At 40.8% G+C, this 16,694-nt stretch overlaps 1 protein-coding gene across 3 annotated transcripts in view; it reads right to left on the reverse strand.

The window, feature by feature from the left end:
- Positions 1-16,694, reverse strand: part of EXOSC7 (exosome component 7) — a 32,377-nt gene that overhangs the window by 6,553 nt on the left and 9,130 nt on the right. For all 3 annotated transcript variants that reach the window (XM_019537293.1, XM_019537311.1, XM_019537301.1), the window contains exons 4-5: positions 7,835-8,000; positions 3,556-3,626 (exon numbers count right to left, since the gene is read on the reverse strand). In XM_019537293.1, the coding sequence (XP_019392838.1) occupies positions 3,556-3,626; positions 7,835-8,000 (237 nt within the window). The remainder of the gene's footprint in view (positions 1-3,555; positions 3,627-7,834; positions 8,001-16,694) is intronic.

Genomic DNA, 16,694 nt, shown 5'->3' on the forward strand with positions numbered 1-16,694 from the left:
TAATTATTCTCAGCTTTCAGTATCTTGTTGCTCAAGTGAAGGGTCTCATTTACCCTGGTGCTCTACCGAGGACCACTGATGCCAGGAAGCTTGTTGCCATAAAGAGTTGCCATAGCCTGGAAAATGTTTAGTTCTAGGGCATTAAAAAGAAAACAAGTCTTTCATACATCTGTACTTGAAAAATATAAAACATCTCCATGCTTTCCTGGAAAGTTAGAAGCCATGCAGATATTCAAGGCAAAGGCAGCATGCATTTGTATTAATGCTTTTGCAGCATAGTGTCATGTGTAACTAGACTCTGAATGTTAGTGTGTACATGCTGCAACAGATACCTTACAATAAAATCCTAGGTGTGATCTAATGAACACTGTTCTTACAGAAGCAAAGCTATTTTACTGGCCCCGGCAAAATATTTTAGTTATTTGCATTTCACATGCAGAAATCCATCATTAAGTACTTCGCAAAGAACTTATCCAGTGCCAGGGGAAAGCAAGGCACATGCCCTACATAATATTGACCCAATATAAAATGAAGATCTTCAGAATAAAATACAACTCTTTTGAATAGTCTTACATAGAGACTATTTAAAATGTTTTGTAGAATTACATAAGAACAGAGATACAAAAACAACTATTTTTCAGTAAAAAATAATTTAACAGTATTAAAAAGGGAGATGACAAAAAAACCAAGTGGCTATCCACAGGCTGCTCCAAATGACAGGGTATGAAGGAGAAGGTTTCTATAAACAACAACGGCAAGACTGCTTGCAGAAGATAAAAGCAGTGTTCCATAAGCAGAGGGAAGTAAAGAGATACACACTGGGAAGTATGCTAAATTAAATCCATACAGAGTCATTTTTTTACATCACTATGAAATAAATATGAAACTGGAAGCAATACCTGAAGATGTCAATGGCAGGTTGTTTCTTTGTGTGTGCAAGAGGGAAAGTTAAAACCTCTTTACATGCTAGAGTTAAAAGCTAGGATTTGGAAAGCCACTATGCAACAGTTCTCAACCTTATCAGATTAGAGGCATCACTTATTAAACTCAAGGCATCCTTAATGCCAGCTCTTAATTTTCACTCATTTATTTGACGACAAAAAAAAAAAAAAAAAGAGAGAGAGATCAATTCTTATGTTGCAAAAATCTCAGAAAGACCACAACAGGTCAGAAGTGTTTAACATTATGGATTCCTATTAGGAATCTCCAGGCTTATCTTGTGAATCACGTGGAGGTGTTTGTACCTGGTAGCATCTTTACCAGGATCTCATGGTACCATTGTGGGCCATGACACTGGTTGAGACTAGGAGAAGGAACACAGAGTCAAGACAAGAGGAGATGAAGCCACTAGGTCAGTAAATATGTGCTTAACCTGGGCACATATTTTGATTAATGTATATGCTTGTGTTGGATACAATGGTGTCATTTTGAAAGAAGAGATCATTTAGATCCATTGACACAAACCCCCTGAAGTCTCCATTATGGATTCCTTCCAGCCTCAAGTACAGAGCTGTCATAGAAACCAGAATTTGTTTTGACGGATGAAGATACAGTTCGACATGGGTTCAGTAGGCATTTGAGTACCAAAAAGCCTTCTGCAGCTAGAATTTCACTTTAGATTCCATGTTTTAGTCAAAAACAGCTTTTTTTTAAAGATTGGCATGTAACCCTTAAGACTGGTATATAAAGCTCTGAAAATGTTTATAATAAAAATTTGGTTATAAGTGAATTGGTAAGGAAGCAGTACTGCTCTAAAGAGATTTTGAAAAAGAGAAGTTGACAGAAGACTCAGGCTCAGAGCAGTTAAATTTGAGCTGTCTGAGAGGCTAGTTTTAAAAGAATGTCATTCTAAAAACTAAACATGACCAAAATGATTTTTTTTTCTGGGAGTAAGTATCCATCACAGGCAGCTTTAAGGTAGTCTATAAAGCCATCTTCTGAAAAAACTTGGACAATGGAAAAAGGGTAAAGGCTGAACAACCTTTCAGTCCCGAAGGCCAGAGATTAAATAAATTGAAGAATTTGGTGGTGTCTTCATATACTCTATAATTAAAGTTCTTCTTACTTCATACTTAAGCACTATCTTCCAAAGTAACTCTTTGAAGTACTTTTTTTTTTTTTTTAAGTAATGTTGTTTTTGTTTTGTTTTTATACTTCCCTCTAAGTTACTCAGTTAAAATAGGAAAAAGTCTGGGCAGACTATAAATAAAGCATAGAATCATGTACCAGAGCACATAGCTGCCTGATACAAGAGTTTCTCATAACAATTTCTGCCGTATATTTTCCCTTTGGAGAATTCTCACATCTGTGGCAACTGCCCAAAGTGCAAGAACAAATCTTTAATCTATTCCACATTACGAAATGCTCTACCCATTAAAAAAGGGCCACTGAGGAGATCATTAAAATCAGAGGAGTTACAATCTCTCTCTCAATCTCTTTTTCTTACATGTGAACAAGCCTTTTAATAACGTGGTATACAGTGTACATCTTCAAAGCCACACATTTTCTTCCATGTTGTTTTCTATCACTATGGCAGTGAGCTGATCTCAAAATTAACTTCACTGATTTCAGTAGAGCTACAATACACTGCTGTAGGGCATTCTGAAATTGGCTTTAGCCCCCCTGTGCCTACAGCACAAGCTTCAGTTTTTGGAGAACTCTTCCTGAAGTTTCATTCTGCTGTGGAGATCACCCAGAAGAAAGGACTGTTGACAAGCAAACCAGAAGTGTTAGGTTTAGATTTCTGAGGCAGTTCTTCCCCTGCCTGCTCACAGAACTGAACCATTATTGTACTAGCTAACCTACAACTAAGCACAGGTCTGCATAGCTAAATGTATACCATCAACATGGGAGTTGGCAGTCTCTTGCAAACAGATCAAGAAATGGTACCCTTCTGCTCCAACTCTGCCTCCCATGAAGATCCCTTCCACGTGCAGCCTGAGTCAGCAATGCAAAACTGACAGTCTTGCTAGGACGGCATGGCATGTGAACAACAATTTGCTGTGCTCTATTTGTCCCAACAGCTGTTTCTCCAAGTAATTTTATAAAGAACTACAAACCATGGTTTGCATGTGTTAACAAAAAACTAAAATACTTTTGCTTAAAAAAGGACTAAATTTAGAAATAGTTGCAGGTGAATAGGTCCATATATGGAGAGACTTAAGTTTCCAGGGGTGAACACTTCCAGTTTCCATGTTTTCAGCACTTCCAAAAAAATCAGGCTATGAAGTCTCATCAGGCAAACAATCGCATGAAACTTTTTCTGGACATGTCCATCTTTGTAAGGGAGTGAACAGATAACACAAAAGTTGCCATGCTCCATATCTAAGCTTTGACAGAAAGTGCCTTCAGCATAAAGTATAACACCTGCTCACTAGAAATTAGACTGAAATCACAGGTTTCTTTCACTTGCCTCTCAATGAACTGCACTGTATCTGAATAAAAAGTTGCCCAAGAGATTATTCCCTTCCATTAATGTTTGAAGATTAAACAAAAAAGGTCTCATCTCCAATCAGATATTTACCTTGCCCCAAGAACTCAAGATCTGGGCCTTACCTTGTATTGAAAAGAGCTGCCTTCACTGCAACAGAGATTGCATCAAAGAGATTTCCACCACATTCCAGTAACTGAGGTAAGAAGAGACAAAAACAGCCTTTAAGATCAATCAAAATAATACCCAAGAAGTTCTGGTGTGAAACATTACAATATTGTTTTACTTAGGCCTCCTGTACAGCTAAGGTTGAAGTTTAAAATGAAATGCATGCAGCACAGTGGTTTCAAGTGCAGTGGTAAGGATCATTTTCATATGCTGCCCACTACAGCTGATGCAAAGGTGTCACAGGAAGAGGTGGTAAAAAGTTAAATTTGCTAAAATGTGCAATTCAGAAAGTTTCGGCTAGCTGTAGCTACGGCAACATTTAAAAATAAACCCAAAATAAAATAAATTGCAACATTCATTCTCAACAGATGTCATGGAAGACAGTTCACTAAGAAGGCATAAATGAAAAAAAAAAATTTATTTAGAAGGATAGTCTAATGAGCAAAGATTTTAAACAACAGACAGAAATTAAACAATAGCCAGGTCATTTTTTTTCCTGCTGTAAAAGCACAAGGATGAGATCATAATTTAAATAAAAGGTCACGGTGGTTTAAATAAAACCTTAATCCAAAGTCCATTCACTGAATTCAATATGCAGACTGAATGACTTCAATGTGTTTTGGATCAGACCCTCAAAGGAAAGGATGGCCTACATGTTTTCTATCAGTAACTGAAATAAGAGAGAACGAGGCATACACAAAGAGAATACTACACATATTCCAGTTTTCTTGCTGCTCTAACTCACCCATTTGAGTAATGGCAGAAGTCACTGTCAAAAAAAGCATCCAGTAGCAAAGTGTGACTTCTGCAGACTACATTTTCTACTCTGAACTGTCAACTTTCTTTTGAAAATATGTAACCACTTGCCTCCCTACCTTAACAAGCAGTACACATGTGCTTTTCAATTATACTTAGCTCATGTGCAAAATTTTGATGTATGGACAATTTAATCCACTTAAAAAAGAGTCCCACAATGTATTAACTAATTAAAATGTAACTAGGATTATATTTTGGATAGAAGGGTGATGCAAAACACAGATATCTTTGGATAAAAAGAGATGTGATCAGTGTTGGATTTAGGCACAAGCTAAGTAAGCTACAGCTTTGGGCCTCACATTTTGAGGGGCTTCTAAATACAAAAAAAATACAGTAAAACCTCACAAACCTGGCATGCCAGAAATGTGAAAATGCTGGGGAGGGGTGGAGGGTAGCGGCAGCCAGTGCTAGAGCACCAGCTGCACACAGAGCAGTGGCACTGGGTGCTTAATGGAGGTGGCAGCAGCCGCATGCAAGCTTCCCCTGCCACTTCTGGTCTGGCAGGGGGGAACACCGGATATTTTGGTAATGCTATGGGGCCTCATGTTTGACATAGCTTCAGGTCCCAGCATGTCAATCTGGCCCTGAATGTGATCCTATTACTTGGGTATAACAGCTGCTAGATACAGACAGGTTAATCAGATATTTTCAGCACTTACTGGATTTTACTGGTTAAATGCAATTAAGGGACAATATCTTTATTAAACTACAATAATGGAATGTGCCTGCGCTGTTGCTAAGGTTATGTTCAGACTCCTATTGTAAACCCCTATTTGTATTGCAGTGGCACCTACAAGCTAGGAACCCAGTGTGCTAGGCTCAATACAATTCTTTCCTAAACAAACAAGCCACCTTTTCTAGGATGAAACGTTCTATGCTGGGCAAAGTTACATTTAAAGAACGCCTCTTCAGCTGTTTGAGTTGCAGAAAGGAAAAATAAGTTAAGAGAATTGTGCCCATCTTCTTAAACTGCACACTTTTAGCTCATCAGTAATTCAAAAGAATGTGGGGGAAGAGCCCAACCTGTTAGATATTCTTGGAGGAAATTTTTCTTTGCTAAGACTGAAAAATATTTTAGAATAGACATTCAAAGTGAACAAAAAACCCTACCTATTGATTTTCATCAGGGAACTGCTAAGACTTCAGTGGCGCCTAATGGACTCTCCCTGTGTGCACTATGGTGGGAAAACTATAAAGTTTTCCTTCTTCCAGGACATGGTGCTGGAACAATCTAACATAGTTTATAACCTTCTTTGTGGAAATACACAGTAAAAATGATTTTAGGACATTTCATATCAAATACAGAAAAAAATGTGCATGCAAAAAATTGCAACTCTGTGATTCAGACCATGCTCATGCTTTATGCTGCTCTTTTAAAATACTTGTTTATTAAAAAAAAAAACCAACAAAAAAAAACCAAAACAGTCATTTCCTCTGAAAACACCAATGTGCATCCAACACATAGCTGAGAGCCCAGGGGCAGGAGAGGGTTGCATGTGAATCTGAAGTCTGTATAGGTAAAAGCTACTTTCCCTGCAGTCCATTAAACATTTGCAGTGGGACTGTATAGCAGTTAAGACAAGTGTCAAACTAATGTTGTTGGCCACTAGCAAAAATATTTTATACAATGTCTGTTTTTCCTATCAGATACGTCACTATCCATAAACATCTCAAAGATAAATCTTCTCTTTTTCTAAGGCTGCAATTAGGGAATTCTACTTTTAAACAGGAGCTCAATTCTGCTAACTATCCACAAGGTCACAGAAGTAAATAAATAGTGAGGAGAAATGAACCAAGAATTCACTGGTATCAGAGAGACCTTTCAGAACAAGCTACTTTGGGAACAGCCATGCTGTATTCACTCTGATGCAAGAATTCTGCATTTTTAAACCTTTAAATGGAACTTTAATCAAATCTATTCTCCCCTCAATTTACTGTGCAACTTTAACACTAAAAAGGAGCTATTTTTATGCACTGAGAAGGCAAAAGTGCAGTCCAAAGAGTTCTCTTGCTAGATTTGTTCAGGATTATACAGAAGCAAAAAGAAAAAGGTCTACTTTTTAATATTAACCTGAATTTGATGTGTATTTCCACTATACTGCATCTCTAATTCAATACTTTAGTATACTATCTGAGCCCCTGGCTACGGTAGAACAGTAGGAAGAGGTGCAGATGTCTTTAAAGACCAGACTTTCATCCTTACTAAACCTTTGAACATTCCTCGTGTTACTGTTTAGATTAGAAGACAAACTTTGATTCATTAGGACAATTTCCAAGCAATTAAAAGGCATGAACCTGACTGTGTAAATGACAGACTGTGTAACAAGAGAACAGCTACAAGGAAATAAACTTAATCAATATAAATCTGGAAAAGAACCAACCCTCCCCCCACAAAACACACCCATAGCTAGCATTATTCTATCATATATTAGGTATACAGAGTTAGTGTGAGGGCGCACTTTACGATGTCATAATGTATGTCAAGCAAGAAGCACCTTGCTTGCAATATTTGAACCTAAAATGAGAGTCTAAAAGTTATTTACTGACTTCATGGAAATATGCGCAGTACTTAATATTCTGCAGCTCTTTTCATAATTACAAAATAATTGAAGTTTCTTGTGCTATTCCTCAGAACCAGAATTACCATTTCTATTAAATTATTTTAGGCTCTGATAAGCAGGCTGCTGTGACTGAAATGTCACTATGTTTGATCATTCTGTACAGCAAGGTAAGTCACAGTATGCACCATGCCCACTATAATTAGACTAATGCCTTTTTAAAAGAACATACTGGGTTTGCATTTTATGTTCATTTATTTGCTTAGGCCTCGTCTCAGTTTGAGTGGTCTCATTTTCTAAAAATATTACACTTGGTTTTGATAAGAATATTAATATTCGCTGAGCTTTACACAGTCTAAACACTTTACAAATGTTGCCAGATCTAGTTTAAGAAAAACCCCTTGAGATATTTATCAGTTACACATTGACGAATACAGAAGCGGCAGCTCAGGTTTCCTCACTCTCAGACCCATACCCAAGTATCTCTCTCAGAGAGTTTTAAACATGCTACTGCCGTTAGCAACTCACTAAGGTAACATCAAAACACAGACAAAATTTTGTTTCCGCTATTAGTCACTCGCCCTATACCCATGCAATTAATAAAAGCTACTCTTTGCATAGAAAAGCTAAAAACAAACCAAAGCCAATCATCTTCTTGAAATTTCTTTTTTATTCTGTTTCAGGTATCTAGCAGCAATGATAGAGTTAAGAAACACCACCCGCCCCATACACACACAGCATTATAGCAAGGTGCAGACATTCTGTGCTATTTAAGACAACACTGACTTTTATATAACATGCACACTAACATTCCCTGGACCAGTGTCTTGAACTTCATTCACTCTCCTTTTGCTGTACTTACCAAGACATCAACGTAGAGAATCCAACAGTGTTCTCTGGGGTTAATACAAAGCGATTTTAGATCTATGCTGCTGTCATTACTAAATATTCTGTACAACGTATTTGCTATTTCTGTGCCCAGCTCTTCTCCTCCCCGGCCTTCAAATTCCGGAGTAGCATTTGCTGAACTGGAGTGGAAAGGAAAGGGGTGGGGGGAGGAGAGAAGAAAGAAAAGATAAAAATATTTTCCATTTTTAAACCAAGAAACACTGCAAATTCAATTCTTCTAATTGATGAAACTCAAAGCATTTCCTAACTGTTAAACCTCACAATATCTAATAATAATAATACCTGTGAAGAAGGCACTTCATGAAGTGTGGAAAGGAAATAGGGGAAGTATAAGTAGATTTCTTCATAACAGAAAATTAGTTTCAAGGCCTTTCAGAGAGTGTAGGAGTCTCGATTCCCAGTAGCTTCCACACTATAGTGTATAGTTCCTTGCCTTTCTGGAAAAACATTACTTTAGAACTATAACATGCAATTATCTTCGCCCTTTCAAATAACAGAGAAAGCTGCAATAATTTTCAGATGAATAACAATACAGCCCGTTAGAGCTGAATGTTAAATTAATGAGACAAAAGCGCGGGTGAGAAAAGGAAGAAGTGACAATATGACAAGCAGAAAAGGTGCGTTTTAGAATGGCATGACTGCATGACCTTAATTGGCAAGTTCTTTCCTAGAGACTCTGCTACCAAGTTGCTCATTATCCTCAGCAGCTTATGGCAAGCACCAATTAAAGAACTTTGTTTTACAAAATGGATTTGGCAAACACATACATCCTTGGCTTTCTTAATGCCAAAATAACAACTTTTTGCTGATGGCAGCCATGCAGGAAGGCTTTGGGTGCCTGGGGTCTTACATATTGCTAAAACCAGAATTCTAACAAACCAAGACAGTGCACTTATACAAATTCCTCCAAATCCTGGGGAAACAGAACTAAATGTCCAAACAAGAAAACTAAGAAACAAGCAAGTGCTTTAAGCTTTGTCTTGATTGCACTGTAGTATACTGAAAAGACAAAGCATTTCCAAGCTGTGCACCGTTGGAAGAAACTACACCTTTTCTCTCACTTTTACAGACTTCTCTACTCTGACAAACCTAAATTCTGGTTACAGGACAACGAAAAGCAGAGAGTTCCTCAAGACTAATTTAATGTGTTTGAAAGTAACAGGAAAATATTGAAGTGAATTTGCTAGACAATCAAAAATACAGATTTCTTGTTTGCATTTTTTATTTAAATTGTGAGATCAGCCGTCAACTTTCACCTGTACCACCATCACATGAATGCAAATACCTAGTAGGAAGACAAATACTTTACTTACGGAAGTAATCTACTTACAACCTAAAACACAGTTCCCTGTACCTGTTGGTTTACAGCCCACCATATAAAGCTAGGCACTCAAGTATTCCCCTTTATTTCAGTCGCCACTTCCTCCTGCCAGTGGTGAAGAGGGGAAGCAGTGGCAGGAGAAGTGTAGGTGGCAGCTGAAGTAGGGGGCACAAGAGTAGCTGAAATAGGGGGATACGACCAAGTGCCACCATGATTTCCAATACCCTCCCTTGTACCTTTCATGCCCCACTTTCCACCCCCCTAAACCCTCAGAAGGATACTCCCCCCACAGTTTGGAAAAGGCTAACCTAAACTAATCATATAAACCACTGTAAGATGAATGTCAAGTCCTTAAAATTCCTCCCTGTAATACTGTCAACCAAGTATTTGCTTCTACAAAAAAAGGTACCTGGAACACTTATTGCACTGTATGCAGGTGAATTTTGTCTTTGTAGCGATAGCGGTGGTGAAAAAACTGCCTAGGTGAATCCAGATTACTTTTCGTCAGTCTTCAGCAGGATGCTGCACTCATTTGTAGATGCATAATCTTATTACATTGTGGTAATAAATGAGCAACTGTGATCCCATCTAATGGAACTATAATGCAATTGTAAAGTGCATAATGTTCAGTATTACTAAATCACACAACAACTAAGGGTTCAATCTGGCAAGCTTCTGCAGATGGGTAGACCCTAGATAGCAACAGGCTTACTCATATGGATAAGGTGTATATATATATAACCATTTGAAGAATCAAGGCCTAATTTTCTTTACTGGACATGATGCAACTCTCAACATTAAATCAATACTGAAAATTTTACTTGAACAATGGAAGTTTTGCCCAAGGAAGAAACAAGATGAAGTATCTGATCAGGATAACTTCCTCAATGAATTTTACTATATCTTAGTCATATTATTTTGATGCAGTCATTTACAATCAAAAAGGAAAGAAGGAAAAAAGTCAGTTATGGATCAGGTAACAGATTTCAAATACATGGTAAATACTGCCACCTTTAGAATACCAAATATCTTAACAGTTTGGTACAGACATGTTTACACTTGGTTGTTTGAAATATTTTGCCCGTTACACCGATATCATGAAAAAGGACAGGTGCCTTCTTTGGGGCATGCACAAAGATCTTGTCATTGCTAAAGACAATGTGACACCTACACAGAATATAATTTTGGAGTCTTTATTTCTAAAAAAACCCCCATCTTTTCAGCCACAAACACCAATCAAAACTCTTACTAAAGGATCTAATATACAAAAGCCACCACCACAGACCATCTCTCCAGATCAGTCCCTCTGATGTTATCACCCGCAGCGTTTCTTCTTGAATAGTTCAGCACCCCTGTCATCCCCAAGTATCAGGCCTAAAACAATCAAAACCATTAGAGTTTTTTGTTTTTTTTAAATGAAAGATGCATCATTCCTGAAAGCAACTGCATATATAACTGAGATTAACTAGTATATTATTTTACTCAAGTTGTACAATCTAACTTTTGATGAATTGTCTTTGATAAATTGCAAACTAGGTTTGTAAATCTAGTGCTGTTTTGGTGAGCCTTTAAACTAACATATTACTGAGTCAAGAAATGTTGAGCTGGTGTTGAAGGAACTTCATGCCTGTTCCCATAACACAGGCTCATTACATAATTCTATACAGCTGTACACTTCCTGCAATATTTAAGGATATCCAATTACCTGATCACATTATGTATAAGTGAATTTTATGCATCTCCCTGAATCCAGACAGACAGAATTGCTTGAAATATAATGCCCCCAGTAAGGAGACCTGTTATTTATTTTCATTGTTGATAATGCATTGGTCCAATTTGCAAACAACACCCAGAAAGTTTTCCTAGTGTAGTGCATGCCCCCCATTTTGCAAAGTGACTGTAGGCTCCTAAAAGAAGTGTCAAGCCTAAAAGGCTTCTAGGAGAGCGGAGCCTGCTTTTTGCTGCTGTTCTTGCAAAAGCAGTAACCTTCCAGTAACCCTCTTAGGATATGAAACAAAGAGGAAGCTAACTGTCTGACTATAGGTAGCACTGAGTACTAAACAGACAAACTACACCTGGACCTATCCACATTAAGGCAGAGAAAGGAAAACTTATATAGAACAAGTTGTATCACAGTTCAGACTGATCATAGATTAACATGATGTTAAGGTCATGATGGGGACCATGTGGAGGTCTAGACTGGCTACAAAAAGAAGGAAATATCTATAGTTGAAATAGAACAAGTCTGAGCTGACCACAATGGGCCCCCTTCGTAATCTGAAAATAATCTTCAAATGACTGTTACAAGCTTGATAACTTGCTGATTATTCGGAAGAACAGGTAAGATGAGGGAAAAAATAGGAACTGAAAGGAGACAAGCACAAAACATGTGGAGATCGGACACAGACGAGGATCAGCAACTGAAGAGGTGGTAGAATTTGACTGGATGACAGCAAACAAAGAACTGTGAGGTATAAAATAGAAGGTTGCATGAAAAGTAATTGGGGGGGGGGGTGCAACACCGAAGACACCACTGTGCAGATGCACAGAAGCCCCCTTGCCTGATGACTAAGCCTGGCTAGCAACGTTGCCAAAATTATCATCCTAGAAGTAATGTATCTGATTATTTTATTTTGCTTTGTTTATTATCTGTCAATAAATCAATGTATCCTGTATGACTGGAATGGTCTGAAGTCTCACTTACTGCTTGAGCCACCTCAAATTTACCTGCAGTTGAGGTGTAACACTAACATATGTGAAGGCATCATGAAACGTTTACCTGCTCCAGGCTCTAGTTTATCCCTCCAGATAAACTCCTTTTATGGATAAAAATGTCAAAAAAGCAAATAACAACAAAGTACTTGTCTGCTCTCAAGCAGTAGCAGCTCATACTCATCTAGCTCCATATCTCCATGAAAAGACCCGTTCACTATGCCAAATATCATAGCTTTTTTTCTCTCTGCACCAAGATCTTTTTTCTCTGTAAAAATCACCTCGTATATGGTCATTTATATATCTTAATTTCTGACCTTAAAACAGGTCAAACAAGACTGACAAGGATCTCCAACCTCTACTCCAGTGGTTCTTAACCAGAGCACTATTAATGCCCCCACAGGGGTGCCATGCTGCTAATGCTACTATGCCTGTAGCAGTAGCCAACTAAAACTGCCCTGCACATACTCCTGCTGCACTAGGGCTCTAATTAATCTAGAGCAGACAGGACCTGGTTTGTGTTGTATGGTCATTCCTAGTCTGCACCCCCTCCCTTATCCCAGAAACAGGCATGTGGGACAGTTTCTAGAAGGAGCATAGGAGGCGCCAGAACAGAAAGGGCTATAAAGCCCATGGCAGTTCCTACACTCTTTAGGCTGATCAGTCTTAATGTAGGAGAAGCACTTACAAGTGCCATTGCTCTCCCTGGACTGTGTGTGCAGTAGGCCCACTGAGCAATTTTATCTGGAGGCAGCAACACCCAGTTGAGAAGCACTGAGATAAGCTGAGGGAGTCCTAACTGGTTCCGAACCAGGAATGCCACCACGTTCAAAGGAGTGAAGGGGTGGCCCAACTCTGAAAGAGCCGAGACTGACTGTGCTACTTCTTGCATGCCATTTAGGAGGTATACGGATGACTTGTGATAACCCAGGAAACTGACAACTGATGAGATCATCTAGGGACCTTTATGATGGTTTACAGTATCAGTGAGGACAGTATCAAAAGCATATCAACAGAATTGCCCACCGTTCATAGGGCGGCACAGCTGCAAAACTTATGGCCTATGCATTTCATCACAAACCAGCAAAACAAGTCTGGAAACCCAGCAGGAGCTAAGGGGAGTCCAGCTTTTGAAGCAGAACAGATGGCCAGGCTTGGATAAAAAGTGCAGATCCTCACTCCCTTTATTCAAAGATAAAACAAATTAAAAAATATCCAACGCATGCTCTGAATGTGCATTGAATCCAGATTTACATGTCAGGGCAACTGTCTTTTTTATTCTTAAATTTGCAGTATAACCAATGACAGATCACTGGTGCAGTCAAAAGCATTAAACAAGTCTCTCTTTTTTTTTTTAGTACCAAGATAGAGAGACAGAGAAAGCATCACATTTAATAGTAGAGGTGCACCAGTACATTGGTCTGATATTGGATCAGCACCAATATAAAGAAAATTAATCATACTGGAAATTGACTTGAATTAGCTGATAATTTGGCTGATAAATGCCCGTGCGTGCATACAGCCACAGGCAGCATACAGGCAGGAAGGAGCACAACCCAGCAGCTTGGACAGCTGTGTGCAGCTGGTAAGTATGGTGTGTGTGGGGATGCAGATCAAGGACCCCACAGCGAGGGAGAAGTGGGGCTGGGGAAGGGGCAGAGACAAATGCTGCCCAGCTGCAGCTTGTCCAGGGGGCACAGACAGCTCCCACTGCTGTGTGCCACTCATCTGGGAGGGCATGGGGAGCCATGCCCCCAAATCTGTGTGGAGCTCTTCCCGGCCCACCCTGCCCCAATCTAGGGGGCACACCCCCTCCCATGCCCTCTTGGACAAGTAGCGGGAATAGTGCTGGGAGCTGCTGGATAAGCAGGCAAGCACTGGACCAGCAGCTCCTGCATGAGCAGCACACAGTGTGGGGAGCCTCCCCCCCACGCCCCCTGGACAAGCCGCGGCTCCATCCCATGCCCGCCCCACCCCAGCTGGCCAGTGCTTGCCCCAGCCCCACTCGCCCCTCACTGCAGGGGCCTTGATCTGCCCCCGTACCCTTCGCTCCCCCCTTCCCTTCTACCACACTAGACTTACCAGCTGCATGCAGCTCTCCAAGCTGCTGGGCTGGTATTGGAAATTGGACTGGTATCCGATGGTGAGATGGTATCGGAATACTTAAAAATTGGCTACCGGTATCTACTCCAGTGCACCCCTATTTAAATTATATGCTTATGATGTAGAGCAACATTCCAGCATGAGACATCTTGGGCACTCACTTCAGCCCCCCCACGTACTGGAGGAGACGTGACTATTGTGCAGGCCATGAACTTGCTTTTGTGAACAAACAGAACAAATCAACTGCCAATTGACTCCAAACCATGTGCTACAAGTAACAGCACTCACTGTAAGCTGAAAGGGGCCATATGCCTCTCTCAGTATAGAAAAGAAGAAAAGTGTGGTCAACAGAACAAAGGATGGAGAGAAATAGGGTTTTCTGGACAGAAGGTGGTTCATCTGGAAGCCTGGGACTGTTCCAATAGTGTAAGGAAGCCAAGAAGTCTTAGAAGTAAGTGCTTGAATGACAGCATAAGAGCACCAAGGGAAAAAGAATTCTTAATTTGAACAAATAAAATCTTAAACCTCATATTTCAACAATGAAGACCATGTTGTGAAATTATGTACAATTACTACCATCTAGTGGCAGCCTGAAAAAAAACCACTGTAATTACAGAGTATGAGCAGACATTAGATGTTGTATTTGCTCCAGGACTAGTTGTGACCTGTGTCTGTCCCAGAGCAGAAAAGTTGTGGGACTGTCATGTCCACATGCCAACCCTCTGACAGGGGCTCAGTGACTGGCTGAATGCACTGCTGCTTTTTTGCCACTGATACAATCCCAGGACATCCAATGAGACACATTTTGCAATTTCCCAGGACAACCTGTTAGTGGATCTTAACTCTCAAACCTTTTTAGGGTCTGTCCCAGAACAACAGAAAGGAATGCCTGGATGATCACAATTTGTCCCAGGAAAAAATGGATTCTCCCGAGACAAATGTTGTGTTTGTTCATAGCCTAGAGTTACAACTGCATGTTTCTAGCATCATCATTTTTTTAACTATACTTCACTTCAGAGAGAACAAAGAACTTGTCTCAAAAAAGCAACAACAACAAAAAACCCTCCAAAAAGTTATTTTAGAAAACCTTCTTGAACCTAAGAAGGGACAAAAGCATTCTCAAACCAACTTCAGTTTTCCCCAAGTGCAGGCTGTAGCCATCACACTTTTATCTTGAAGGCAAACACACCATTCACATAGGTCAGTGGTATTCCACCTTTTCGGCTAGTGGGTTGGATGGGCAGTGCCCATTCCCTCTGCAGGGCAGATCCTGTGGGGCCCCCATCTGGACAAACACCAAACAGCCATGTGGTGGAAGGTGCTGTGACCTGGGCTCATCCAACCCCACAGAAAGAGGGGACATGGCTTGCCCCACGGGAGGAAGGGAGCATGACCTAGCCCCAACCAGGCTGACAGATGGAAGGGGGCTGAGCCCAGCCTTGATGAGAGGGGATGGAGTGGGGCCTGGCCCGTATGGAGAAGGGAGTCCAGGCTGGCCCCCACCCGGCAGCCTGGAGGAAAAGGGGGCATGGCCTGGCTCCAATCTGGCCATATTGGGAAAGGGTTATGGCCCAACTCTGACCCATCCCATGGAGCTTGGCATTTTGGCAGTAGGGAGGGATGGCAGCACTGGCACTGCTCCTTCACTGCCAAATTTCCCAACCCATTGGGAGCCCTGCAGGCTGGATTCTAAGGCTTGGCTAGTCCCATTTGGCCTGTGGGCCAGAGACTGAGCACCCACTATAGGCAATCAGTTAAGACTGCTAGGTCAGGAACAGGTTCTCTAATCACAACATCCATTCACACACAGCTGCTTGCCTCTCTCTCACCCCCCCTGCCATGAAGTGAGACAGATGACAACTACAAAATACAGCCCAAAATTAAGATAATTTAACAAGAATTTGAGAATGTACAATATTAGTTTCTGATGAAAACAGAACACCAGTTCATTTTCTTGGTCCCTCAAGGCAGTTGTTTTAGCTAACGGACATACCTCCAAAATGACAAGCAGCACCTGTTATTATTTGTTTGCTAACCCAAAAGGACCCTGGCTGGCAGCCCATTTCACTGAACATTACTAAGCCAGGGAGACGGATGCAGCAATTTCCAGCCTTGGGCTTTTTTCATTTAGTATTGGTCAGGACTAACCCCAGAAGACAAAGAAAATTATGCATGAGGGGCCAGCAGGGGATTTCATGCTTCGGGGCAACCAACACGGATTCATCAGTGGCAGGTCCTGTCAGACCAACCTGGTGGCCTTCTATGATCAGATAACCAAATCATTAGATGCAGGGGTAGCAGTAGACATAGTCTTCCTGGACCTTCAGAAGGCCTTCAACACCGTCTCTCACCCCGTTCTCATTAAGAAACTGGGGGCTGTGGTGTAGACATCCACACAGTCAAATGGGTTGCCAACTGGCTGGACGGCCGCACCCAGAGAGCGGTGGTGGATGGGTCACTTTCATCCTGGAGGGATGTGGGCAGTGGGGTTCCGCAGGGCTCCGTCCTCAGGCCCGCACTATTCAACATCTTCATCTAGAGACCCTCTGGGTAAAAATTCGTGGGGAATTCGGCACAGGGGACACAAGGGTGGGAGTCTACTACAGACCTCCCACTCAAAGTCCCGAGCTTGACCAGGAGTTCGCCCGGGAACTGACTGAGGCCGCTTGCTCCAGGA

This window comes from Crocodylus porosus, unplaced genomic scaffold (assembly GCF_001723895.1).
Source record: "Crocodylus porosus isolate Cpor-Errol unplaced genomic scaffold, CroPor_comp1, whole genome shotgun sequence".
In the NCBI taxonomy this organism is placed as follows: Eukaryota; Metazoa; Chordata; order Crocodylia; family Crocodylidae; genus Crocodylus; species Crocodylus porosus.